General features: G+C 39.7%; 1 protein-coding gene across 3 annotated transcripts in view; it reads right to left on the bottom strand.

Moving 5' to 3' along the window:
- The window catches only part of sorcs2 (sortilin-related VPS10 domain containing receptor 2), a 1,110,317-nt gene that overhangs the window by 261,185 nt on the left and 835,280 nt on the right, over positions 1-13,852 (bottom strand). For all 3 annotated transcript variants that reach the window (XM_049568808.1, XM_049568804.1, XM_049568807.1), the window contains exon 7: positions 81-199. In XM_049568808.1, the coding sequence (XP_049424765.1) occupies positions 81-199 (119 nt within the window). The remainder of the gene's footprint in view (positions 1-80; positions 200-13,852) is intronic.

Raw genomic sequence — 13,852 nt, 5'->3', positions numbered from 1 at the left:
CTCTGTGTCATTTCCATTTAGATAAAGTCAAGTATTTCTAATTTTAAAGTGAATACCTTTCCTATTGTTGTGATGTTTACCTTGACAAATATGTAGTCGTCCTGCACCAGCAGTGAGTTGTGGTCGATTTTGCCGAGAAACTGAGCCGTCACCATTTTGTCTGAACAGTTTTGAATGAGACAGGTAACATACAGGTAACCTGCAGTGACACACACAAACACACACAAAGGAATTGTTACTGTTGGTAAAATGTAAAACCTGAAGTTGGTAAATAAAAAAAACATAAGACATAATATATTGATATTTTGTTTTTGTTTTTGTTTTTTTTACATTCATCCAGTTAAGAGTTATACAGTATTATATATACAGTTATACATTTACTTATATTTTGAAACAGAAACAAAACTCTGTGCTGGATGGCTGTATATGACCATGTAATCCAGTAGCTCCCAACTAAATGTTCATGGTCCAAAAGTGGGTCGTAGGTCCATTCTGAATGGACAGCAAGTTACTCGCAAATGTGAAAATTTGTAAAAAAACAAAAAAGAAAAAACAAAAAACTCTTTATTTTGGAGTCCAGTAAGTAACCAGCACAGAGCTTTTATTTTGAAGTGCAGTTTCCTGCTGTAGACTGAGTGAATAAGAGACAGCTACTTAACAGAGACAGCAAACTAGCTCGACAACATGACCAACTGCCAGTATGACACTGAATATATTAAAGTGTGTGGACTTTTAACTGATGACTAAGGAGAAATCTGGACCCTATGACTGGACCAGTTGGGAACCACAAATGTAAGCTATTTAAAGTGGGGATGGTGCATCAAAATATGTGTCAGTGAAAACTGAATTTGATTCATATGCATATGAATTTGAAAATCTCAACCTGAATAACTGCAACTGAATATGAAAACATAATCTATATAGTTCACCTCAAATGACTGCATTCGAAAAATAATCTGAGAAGAAGAGGAAGAAGAACCTATACATAAATTAAATGTAGAGATGTCAGAGAAAGGGGTTGCCCTGAATAGTTGGAGGCTTACTGCCATGCTCAAGAGCACCTTGGCAGTGCCCAGGATGCGGACTGGCACCTCTCCAGCTATCAGTCCATGCTCCATACTTGGTCCTTACAGGGACCAGAGACCCTCTGGTTCCCAAGCCAAGTCCCTATGGACTGAGCTATTTCCACTCCAGTAGCATAATTTGAAATTAAATGTATGAGTTTGGGACTGAATTCCAAAACACTTGTAACTGAGTGTGATGTTATTATGAAACTAAATTCAATGGCAGAAATGAGAAAACAGGAGAAAACTGTACTTTTTTGGAACAATTCAGATATAAGTGATTCAAATTCAGTTTCCTGTGATAATATAACTGCCCTTTGCTTATTTGAGTATTTTTTTTTTTTTTTTTTTTTTTTTTGCATTTTTTGAAGAGCAATTTCATCAGAACTGCACATGTGAAACCGGATCTCTTATTTTCCTAATCCATCCCCATTTTACTAATTATTTGCTGAGAGGCAATTTTATGTACATATTCTATTGATATATATATATATATATATATATATATATATATTGGTACTCACTGACGGTTGTACATAAAACAAAAAAAATAAGGAAAATCTTCCAACAGCAGAAATCAAGCAATGGTATAAACCAGAAACAAAGAGCAACATGTTTAAATATTGCAAATTATACTTGGTTTAAGGGTTAGTACTACAGTAATCTCTTTCAGAGACAGACAGCGTGGTCAGTCTTGAAAAAGACAAAAAAGAGCAGTATGTTAAGCCATCCTGACATACATTTATATTTTATTGTGTTACACAAATAAGCATGAAAAACAAACAAAAAAAAAACTATAAATGAATAAATAACAAAAAAAGAGAAGCAAAGAAAAACATGGATGGAAAAAGAACTTTGTTAGAGATATAAAATGAGAGATTACATCAAATCCATGTGTCTGATCCATCCTAAGGTTTCTAATTATCTCCATCAACAGATAGTGTCAGCTAGCCACATTTTAACGTCAGGTGTGCCTTTCCCCTTCCATTACCACCAACATTACTAAGCATTTCTTCACAAACATGAGACAGAAATTAAGAAAATGTAGATGAGACAATAAGAGATCACTCATACTCCCATTAATTGTTAGAGGATCTGGCTTCACTTGGCAAATTGTATTAAAATAGTATTAAAAATATTGATCCAGTAAATTTCAGTCTTAGGACATTGTACAGAGCTGTGAGCAAGGGTGGCCTCGTAAGTCCCACATTTCTCACATGAAGGTGACACTGAGGGAGGTAATCTTTGCAGATTCACATTTCAGTAATGTTATGTTAGTGTTTTTATCTTTAAATTAATCCAGTGAAACTAATTCATGTATCAGAAATGAGAATCAATGTGGCAGGTTGTATAACACATTAATTTAGACTTTTTCTTTCTGTAACTACAAATAATTTCTACTGACTTACAAATTGTCATTTCTCCAGCAGCTTTTCTTTAAAGAGTGATTCATGAGCACGCACTTATGGATCATCATTTGAAAAGCTCAACATCTCTCTATTTATGCTCTCAAAAACTTTTACTGTATTTTTTGTGACCTGTATACCTAAAATGTAAATTCATCAGCAGTTATCTTAAAAGGTAATACCATACCATACCAATTTATTTATATAGCACATTTAAAACAACAGAGCTGAGACCAAAATGCTTTACAAGTAAAAGACTCGCAATCACAACTCATAAATAAAAACATACACAGTGTCACATGAAGAACACCAATCACTCAGGCTGTGCTTGAAAAAGCCAAAGAATAATATGTGTCTTGAGGCGTGATTTAAACACCTGCAGAGTAGGGACCTGCATAACATGCAGAGGCAGCTCGTTCCAAAGCTTTGGGGCTGCCACTGCGAAAGCCCGGTTTCCCCTGAGCTTCAGCCTGGATTTAGGGACGGCCAGGAGAAGCTGATCGGAGGACCTGTGGGACCTTGGAATATTTTAATGTGCAAAATAATAACCTTTCACATTGTAAACATAGGGTTCCAGCAGGTCGGAGAGATAGATGGGTGTCAAGCCGTTAAGGCACTTGAAAGCAAACAGCAGCAATGATTTTAGGAAGTCTGGGTCTTGTAGTCTGATAGGCCTGATTTCACTCTGGGTCCAGTGGATATAGTATCCCGAAAAGCTACCGAAAAAATGATCAAGTCGAGGATAACAGTGTTTCCCCTAGGTTTACAGCATATGGGGTGTAGACAGACACCAACACAAATATCTAAAATAACCATGGTGAACAATTATTTGAACTGTACGTTGAACAAAACATTGGAATATTTCTTCTTCACCATCTTCACCACCCTTTGAGCATTTAAAAAACGCAGATATAGAGTGTGCTCACCTGTGTGTGCGCGCATGTGTCTGTGTGTGCGCAGACGTGTGTGTGTGTTTGTTTGTGTGTGTTTGTGTGTTCCTGTTCCTGAATCGATTCCATTTCAATTCAAGGGGTCCCGATTCAATCTGATATCAATATAACTTGAGATTTTTCAGTTACAGTACCAATTTTTTCTAGTATGTGAAAGAGATAATCAGAGAACCAATAGTGTAACATTTACAATGAATTATTTTTTAAAAAGAATAAATTCACAACAGGAATAAAACTGAATATTTTATAACTAAATATTATTTATAGAGCAGCAACAGTAATATTAAAACAGCAAAGCGACAATATAAACTTAAATAAAGTTAGTATAGAATAAAGAACACAGACATCAGTCAGTATCAGTCCTCCTGTCCTCTCTGCTCCTCTGTCTGCTGCTGAGGAGAGTCACTGCCTGCAGGTCACATGACCACAGGTAAGCTTTAAGATATGAGACAAACTGAGCTAAAGTGCTTAACATAAACAGTTGTTGTTTTAGCTTGTTAGTAACAGCTAGCTATTAGATGGAAAGCACTCTGTGCTTGTTTATAACATAATGGGCCCTATTTAGATGGTCTAAAGCGGACGGCGGAGGGCGCATAATCCATGTCGCAAGTGTCATTGCTATTTAGATGCAGGCGCAGTTGTCATTTTCACGCCCTGCGCCCTTGTCGTCTAACTAGCAAATGAACTTGCGCTTCTCTGGGTTGCTGGTCTAAAAATGAGGAGTGGTCAGGCGCAGTCATGGTGCATTGCTAGTTAGATGACGTAAAAAGCAAATGCGCCAGTGACCAACAAAAACCTGGTCTAAAGTCAACGGTGCAGTATTTCGCTGTTAAACAAGTTAGTAATATGCGTCTCTAGGCGGGTGCACAACGTGCGTGCACTCTGCTCAGACACACACGGAGCAGCCACATATATGCAAAAGATAAATAAAAATATGTTTACAATGTGAAAGGTTATTATTGTGCACATTAAAATATTTAGCAGAAACACGTCTTAATGGTCAGTCATTAATCAGAACGATCTAATCACAGTAATAATGATCATCATAATTTGTAATAATGACAAATGAAATTGTGACGTCCCCGGCCCGACCAGGCTTGGGCACGCGGACTCAGACTCGGGCAGAGAATCTAAGCTCTAATGCTTTCCAGTTGGTAGATCTGCCATCTAACTAGCTCTCCGCCATGCGCTCCAATCGCGCCTCTTTTAAAGGGAATGAGAGGTGACACTCTGATTGGCTTATTGAATGATACGCCCAAAACACACCCATGACTAATTCACGGAGTAAGTCCAACCCTTTTAGACTCTCCGCCATGGTGCACAGTCTAAAAACGCGCTGTCTAACTAGCGAGTGACTGGGACACGCCCATGCGCCGCACGCCTGGCTCTTTGCGTTTTAGATATTTGCGGTGGTGGATGAAAGACTGTGGACAGAGCAGAGTGAAATATCGCTTCTCTACATGTTTACATGTTGCTGATCAGGTATATTGGCTTTTTTCTCGAGGAGATTTTATTGTACTGACAGTAACAAGCGTAGTTGTCATCACCAGAGGCAGACTGGGACACAAATTCAGCCTGGGACATTCAGGCGCACTGGCCCACACACTGGCCCACACGTTTCTACCTATAATCCTCTATATGCTTGTACACACTACACAAACGCTATCCTCAGAGTCAACTGCATAAGAAAATCAGCAGTTATTGTTTAATTCCAGACTATTAAATAAATGCAGTAATGAAGTGGCCACAAAAGGCTATGTGCTTATAATTTAAAAAGCAAAAAAACAACATCAATCAATCAATTTTCAATCAATTTTATTTATAAAGCCCAATATCACAAATCACAATTTGCCTCACAGGGCTTTACAGCATACGACATCCCTCTGTCCTTAAGACCCTCACAGCGGATAAGGAAAAACTCCCCAAAAAAACCCCTTTAACGGGGAAAAAAACAGTAGAAACCTCAGGAAGAGCAACTGAGGAGGGATCCCTCTTCCAGGACGGACAGACGTGCAATAGATGTCGTACAGAACAGATCAACATGATAAATTAACAGTAATCCATATGACACAGGGAGAGAGAGAGAGAGAGAGAGAGAGAGAGAGAGAGAGGGAGAGAGAGAGAGAGTACTCTGCAGTATATCCATCTGGTCCAGGAGCTTTGCCACATTAATAGGCCTTTAATTGCTATAGTTATAGTTCTGGTTACTGCGGTACAATATGTTGAAAGTATGTATTAATACCTGGCAGTATACATGTGTGACAATAATCATATGTGTATAATAACAGAAGAAGTATGACTAATGACTAATGATGGCAGCAGCAGCAGGAGGCATCTGGCGGGACCACGGCAGCAGCACAACCACACACGTCACGCTGTCCAGGCACCGCTGTGATATGAGTTAATCTGAGAGACAGTGGAGCACAAAGGCTCCGGAGGAGAAGCCGAGTTAGTGACATCCAGAATGGCCGGGTTAGCTAGATGCAGTAATAGGATACGAGAGAGAGAGAGAGAGAAGGAGAGAAGGGGCCCGGTGTATTATAGAGGGGTCCTCCGCAGACTAGGCCTAAGTCAGTTTAACTAAGGGCTGGTACAGGACAAGCCTGAGCCAGCCCTAACTATAAGCTTTATCAAAGAGGAAAGTCTTAAGTCTAGTCTTAAATGTGGAGACGGTGTCTGCCTCCCGGACTGTAACAGGAAGATGATTCCACAGGAGAGGAGCCTGATAGCTAAAGGCTCTGGCTCCTGATCTACTTTTGGAGACTTTAGGGACCACGAGTAACCCTGCGTTCTCAGAGCGCAGTGTTCTGGTGGGATAATATGGCACTATGAGCTCTCTAAGATATGATGGAGCTTGACCATTTAGAGCTTTATAAGTTAACAGTAGGATTTTAAATTCAATTCTGGATTTTACAGGGAGCCAGTGCAGAGAAGCTAAAACAGGAGAGATATGATCGCGTTTCTTAGTTCCTGTTAGTACACGTGCTGCTGCATTCTGAATTAGCTGGAGAGTTTTTAAGGACTTACTAGAGCTACCTGATAATAGAGAGTTACAATAATCCAGCCTTGAGGTAACAAAAGCGTGGACCAATTTTTCTGCATCTTTTCGGGTCAGGATAGGCCTAATTTTCGCAATATTACGCAGATGAAAAAATGCAGTCCGTGAGGTTTGCTTTAAATGAGAATTAAAAGACAAATCTTGATCAAATGTTACTCCGAGGTTTCTTACGGTAGTGGCAGGGGCCAGAGCAATGCCATCTAGAGAAACTATGTCATCAGATAAAGAGTCTCTGAGTTGTTTGGGGCCAAGAACAATAACTTCAGTTTTGTCTGAATTTAACATCAGGAAATTGGTGCTCATCCAAGTTTTTATGTCTTTAAGGCAATTATGGAGTTTAGTTAATTGATTGCTTTCTTCTGGCTTCATTGATAAATACAACTGAGTATCATCCGCATAACAATGGAAATTTATAGAGTGATTTCTAATGATGTTACCTAACGGAAGCATATATAGAGTAAACAGGATTGGTCCGAGCACAGAACCTTGCGGAACTCCAAAACAAACTTTAGTACGTAAGGATGGTTCATTGCGAACGTCAACAAATTGAAAACGATCAGATAAATAAGATTTAAACCAGCTTAGTGCTGAACCTTTTAAGCCAATTAAGTGATCCAGTCTCTGCAGCAGAATTTGATGGTCAATTGTGTCAAACGCCGCACTAAGATCTAATAAAACAAGTACAGAGACGAGTCCTTTGTCTGAAGCAATCAGAAGGTCATTTGTAATTTTAACTAGAGCTGTCTCAGTGCTATGATGCACTCTAACATGGGAGGGACACGCATTGTAGTACTGACAGCTAGCAACTAGCTTGACATTCACTAGTTTTTGGTTTTTTTTTGGACCACCGGGCCAGCCCCACTGGCCCACTTAGTGACCGGCCCATCAGGATTCGTCTCGAACGTCCCGATGGCCAATCCGCCATTGGTCATCACCTCCACCCCCTAATATAATGGTAGGGGCAACATTGGATAAGTATCCTTGCCGTTTTCGGGAATTAGAGTAATGACTGCTTCATACATAGTTTGATGCAATCGCTTGGACTCCACTGCACTGGAAAACGTACGGTGGAGGTGGGGAAGCTGGTGTCATTTTTTTTTTTTTTTTAAATAGTACTCTGCAGTATATCCATCTGGTCCAGGAGCTTTGCCACTTTTTAGGCCTTTAATTGCTATTTTTATTTCTTGTTCTGGTTTATCTTTATTTAAAAGATCTATATCTTGTTGATTTAGGGATGGGCGTTTATAGTTTTTAAGAAAATCTTGCATTGTAGAGGTGTTGTCTGCACTGTAGTAGTAGAGCTCTTCATAAAACTGAAGGAACCTGTTACTGATTTCTTTTTCCGATCTTGTATTTAATGCTATGGATATTGCCATCACTGTCCATTTTTCTTATCTATGTAGAAGGCAGTTGTGTGATTTTGTCACTGAAATTGAAAAAATTCTGTTTCATATTTAAAAGGTATTTATTTATGTTAGTGGTTATGATCTTATGATACTCATATTTTAATTGTAGAATCTTGTGATGTAGCTCTCTAGAGGAATTCTGCATGTTTTCATTGTCACGTACCCCAATTTGTTATTCTAATTTAATTAATGTCTTCTTATCTGCTTTATTCTTGTAAGCTTTAACAGAGATGATGTGCCCTGTCAGAACTGCCTTAAGGGTACTCCATAACAGTGAGGGAGATGTTTCTGGACTTTGATTAGTCCTTCAAAAAAAAAAAAAAAAAAAAAAGATTAGATTAGATTTTCTAAATCAGAGCAGAAAATGGGGTCTTTGAGGAGTGTGGAGGGTGTTGTGGTTGTATCAGTCAGATGAACTGTAAAAGACAGGGCAGCATCATCTGAGATTACTATGTTCACAACCTGTACATTTGGAAGGATTTTTCACATCTAGAAAAAAAATAAACATCAATCCTGCATTATAAATTATGTGCTGGTGAAAAAAGGAATACTCACACCCTGTGGGGTTAAATACACTACACTTAAATACACAGATATCCACCAGGTTAGTATTGTTGGTAAAGCTTTTAAGAAATTCCCCCATGTTGAACTTAATTAGATTTAGCTGTGAGGATTTATCCAGGTAGGGATCCAGGGCACAATTAACATCCCTGCCTATTTATAGAATTGTTTGTGGTGTGGAAGCTGGTATAAAGGAGAATATTTTATTATAAAAACACGGGTCATCAAAGTTCGGTCCATAGACATTCAGCATAGTTATAGCAATGGAGTATAATTAACCTGAGACTATAATAAACCTACCTTGCCTATCAGAGATTGTGTCTCTATGTTTAAAGGGGACATTCTTCTTAAATAATATAGCTACACCTCATGCTTTAAACGAAAAAGATGTGTGATATGCTTGACCTATCCATCTGGTTCTCAGTCTGGTATGAGCAACCTCTTTGAGACGGGATTTCTGTACACAGTTACTGTTCCTGTGACATCAGTTTTTACAAATTTGAGATAAGCAAATATTTTTCCTCTTTTAGGATGGTTCAATCCCTTAACTTTCAAAGAAGTAAAAGTAAAATATATAGGGCCACCTATTAGTTTAGATCTGCCTTTGATTATACGTAAAACTTTAAAAAGGGTGCTGATTTGTGAAACTGCTGACCCAGATGGCATTCCTTCCCATGTTCTCAAGACATGCAGCTATCTCAGTTTTTTACTGACATCTTTAACCTGTTTCTGTCACTGTGTGGTCCCACTGTGTTTTAAGAAAACCATAACTGTGCCTAACATAACACCTGTATCCTGCCTTAATGATTTTTAACCTGTTCCTCTGACCTCTGCTATTATAAAGTGCTTAGAAAGACTGGTTATATCATATGTCAAATGTACCACATACTTAACACTGCCTCCCTCAACCCATAACAGTTTGCCTACTGTTTGAGCAAAACTGTAGATGATGCCATCTCACTTGCTCTGCACACTTCTTTGGTACACCTTGAAAGAAGAAACAAACAAACAAACACCTATGTCAGGTGGTCTTGGTCTGTGCGACTCTATCTGTAATTAGCCTTGTGATTTCCTAACAGGCCCCATAAAGAAAAAACAGATGACACTCACTCATCTGCACTAGTTCTAAGGATCAGCGCACCCCAGAGCTGCTGTCTCAGTTCCCTATTGTATAGTCTGTTGACTCATGACTGTGTTGCCAAATATGACAGTAACAACATTGTAAAGTTTGCAGATGACACCACAGTAGTTGGCTTAGTAAGTGACAGTGATGAAAGAACCTATAGGAAAGAAGTGGCAGACCTAAACACATGGTGCCATGATGACAAGCTGTAAATGTTAGTAAGATAAAAGAAATCATTGTTGACTTCAGAGAGAACAGGCAAAACCACACTCCTTTTTGCATCAGTGGGTCCTCTGTTGAGTTTGTTGATAATTGTGAATTACTTAGTACATACATCTCAGACACCTACACATGGACAACAAACATCAGCTCCATCCAAGAGAGACCACACTTAATCAACAAACCTAAAACTGCACCAGTGTGGCAACATTTGGGATTTGAAACCAATGAAAGAGGTGTCCTATCAGGCCTCAAGTGACATGGTGCACCATATTGAGCTGAACCTTTGTCAGACACAGCGTTTCTATTTATTCATGCTTCTTTCTCTGAAAGCACTGTCATGGGCGAAGAACGGTCGATTCATGAAGCAACCAAATCTCTCTCCAAAGTAATCAAATACTGGTGCTTGGGCAGTGACCCAAGGCGTCACACACCGACAAAAAAAGCCATCGGCATGATACGCAGCCGGTCGATGTTATTGTGTAATGGCATCTGGCCGGTTTGAACATTTTTGCACTGGCCCAAGCCCTATGTGGAGACACATTCTTAGGGGCGGCTGTGGCTAATAGGTATAGTGTCCACTGATCAGTGGACGATCAGCCGGTTCGATACCCTGCTCCTCCCGTTGAAGAATCCTTGACCAAGATGCTGAAATCCTGATTGCTCCAGATGGCTGTTCCATCAGTGTGTCAGTGTGTTTAAAACACCTTGTATGGTAGCCTTGGCCACCAGTGTGTTGAAAGTGGGTGAATGAGTGAATGTAAAAAGCACTTTGAGTGGTCAGATGACCAGAAAGGTCAAGTGAAGGTACATGCACCATTTACCAATCTAATGTGGCAAAGAACCATGTCACTACCAGGTGTAAACAGGCTCACCCATTACTGATATTCAACAAGCAGCTGAATCAGCAACATTGCCTGCTGAAATTCAGCCGTAAATCTTGTCCCAGAGGTGACAGACTGGCTACTGAGAAAATGCTCACACACACACACACACACACACACACACACACACACACACACACACACACACACACACACACACACAGCTTGAAACCCAGACTTGAAAACCAAAGGCAGGAGAATTTTTTCCTTTGTAGTGTCCATAGAAGGGAGGGATGTTACTTGCTTTCGTGCCACAGCAGTATAAAATAGAATAGGAGTATTCAGAATGAGAATATGACAGTGCTGTAACTTCAATGTGAAAAGATACCACAAATTCTCACAGAGAAAAAAACAACAACATTTTGAACATTTTGAAATACCTGTACTTCAGTTCCGCAATTCCTCAACCACAACAGTAATTCCAAAAGTATAACAATGGATTCATTCCACAGAATGCAATTTCTTAAGAAATTGCAGGTGTGAATACTGCATGCTGAAAAGCTGACACTTCGCCGCAATGGTGGCTTCAAATGTTGAATAATACCATTAATGTATGAATAATGTGGAATATCTTAAGGTTTTTAGGAAAGCTGATGCTACACTAATGATGGTTTTAATGTGTAAGAATAAGTTTAAATGATAGGAATAGTTGAAAAAGTTGAAAGGGGTCTAATTACTATGAATGTCATTGAAAAGCTGAAAGACAATACTGTGGAATATTTCAAATTATTTGAAAAACTGATGTATATTAAGTAAGAAATGGTGTAAGAAAGGATGAATTAGTAGGAATAATTAATGACTTTAGAATGAGAACGATTTACAAATTGCATGGCAATCCAAACAATAGTTGTTGAGATATTTCACTCCTGTGGACAGACTGACAGACTGATTTGCCTTCCAAAGAGCCATGCTGGGTATCAGGAAAACCTAGGCTGGAATATGTTGTTGTACTGATGGATTAATTGCTACGGATCAATCCACTGAACTTCTCAAAAGAGGTAAACATGAAAAGATACCTAATGCATGGACCTAGAAATGGGAGAAAGAGGAATGTAAGCCCTCCCCTAACAGTCTGTTCAAAATAAAGCTTTGTGTCTGCCACTGAGGTTAATGAAGGCCACTATTTGAGGATCTATGCTTCGAGTGCAATAAAAACCTACGTGTCAGAAAGCTTCCTGGACGAATGTCAGTGATTCATAGAGTTTTGTAACTAACAATAGCATGTTAATATTAGCAAGGTGTGACGAAAAGAGTAGGGTCCATCAAAATGACTATTGTCATTGTTGCTAATTTCAGTCAGGTAATGAACTACTAAACAATTGCCTACATTATTTGTCAAATTAACTCATTATGTGTGGAAAGAAGTAAGTGACACAGCCAAAGTAATCTATAGTGTTTTTATATATCAACATGATAGCATAAATAGCAGAGAATACAAATAGACATGGTCAATTCATGCAACACTTCCACTTCATATCAGTGAGTCTATCTTCTTCCTTGGCCTTGTACTTTTCTCTCTCTGCTTTGTCTTTGTTTGAGAGGTGTCTGGTCTGACAAATGGATTGGCTAATTTATTGAAAAGCCTGAATGTTTAATCAAAGTAGTATATGGCAGAGAACTCATTAAAAAAACATTACATTGGTCTAATTGTTCAGTTCTAGCTTGTGGCACACACTTCTTTATGTTACTTACTGGTCTCACACACTCGCAAACACACATACTGAGAACACACACATTTTTCCTGCACCTGTACAACTCAGGTGCTTGGACAAGGAACACTGTGTGTGTTTGTTTACACATGTATGTCCCCATCCGTCTCTGTACACACCTAACTGTGTGGTGTGTGACTGCACACTCACACCTTTCTGCATGTCAGCCTCCCTTAATGACACACACTAACACACTCTCTGCCAGCCTCCCTGTACATAGGACTCATCCATCAATCGACCCCCAACATTTTCCTGGAGTCCTGTACCTCTTGTCAACTGGTGGTCCTGGTGCAGCCCAACACCCCCACCTCAAACACAGCCCAGACACGGTTCCTTGCAACTTCAGAGACCCCTGGGACTCTGTGTCCTTCTTTGTAGCATACCACTATTTAATCTTGGGGATGTCATGTGTGACATAGGGGCCCCGTGCAGACAGATTGGTTTGGCATGCCTGATTGCACCAGACCCACCATTCACAATCTATCTATAAGGACAGAGAAGCAAGGAGAGGAAAGGGATGGAGAATGAGTGGAAGGAGGGGGGACCACGTGGTGCTGCCAGAAAGAGCTCCTGTGCCTGGGTTGCTGGCCCGGACAGACAGCCTCTCCGGTTCACTCTCCACTAACACAGGCAGCTTTGTTCAGGGCTGACAGCTTCCACACTGCAGGCAGCATCAAGGGGTGGGTGGGTGGAGGAGAGTTATGGAGAAACAAGGTGGTACTGCAAATATCCTTTATTTTGCCCTTCACTTTCTGTCACTGTTTTCTGACCTCGCGAGCTCAGGTTTCGTTAGGGTGGGGGATTTTGGGTTGGGAGACTCAAAGGAGGGAAGTCCACAGCACACTCATCCATTGACAACCACACATTCACAAATACACATGACTTCTATTACCCTGTTGGTCCTTGGTGAGCAGTTGAGCACTTACAAGTCTGTCTGTCACTCAGCTATGATAATTGAGATCTGCTGTTGTTGCCCAGGGGGCCCTTGACACCCTCCTCACTTAACCCATTCATTTTCCATTGACCCCCTGCACACACACAAACATACCCCACCCACAGCAAGGTCAGCCATTCATCTCTTCAGTTACCTGCTTTGATACTGCTGGTTATGCTAAGACTAGTTCTGCCATGATGGGCAGAGAGCACTTTTTTGATCTCCACCACAGCGAGTCTTACCAAGAACCTTAAAATCAAATGGGTAACACTTTATATTAAGGTACTGTAATAAGCGCTAATTAGTGCTTAATAAGCACAAATTAACAGTTAATGAGCACTTAGAAGATGGTATAGGATGTTTATTAACATTAATAAGACTAGACTAAGTGTTTATTACAGCATAACTGACTGAGTTATTATTGCTTATAGGAGCATTATACGCACTTAACAGAAACTTTGGTAACAGTTTATAAACCTATACTAAATATTAATAAGATGTCTATTTACACTAATTATAATTTATAAGGGTTAATTAT

Source organism: Epinephelus fuscoguttatus, linkage group LG23, assembly GCF_011397635.1.
Source record: "Epinephelus fuscoguttatus linkage group LG23, E.fuscoguttatus.final_Chr_v1".
Taxonomy (NCBI): domain Eukaryota; kingdom Metazoa; phylum Chordata; class Actinopteri; order Perciformes; family Serranidae; genus Epinephelus; species Epinephelus fuscoguttatus.
The sequence above is the reverse complement of the archived record's forward strand: the minus strand, read 5'-3'. Positions and strand labels throughout refer to the sequence as shown.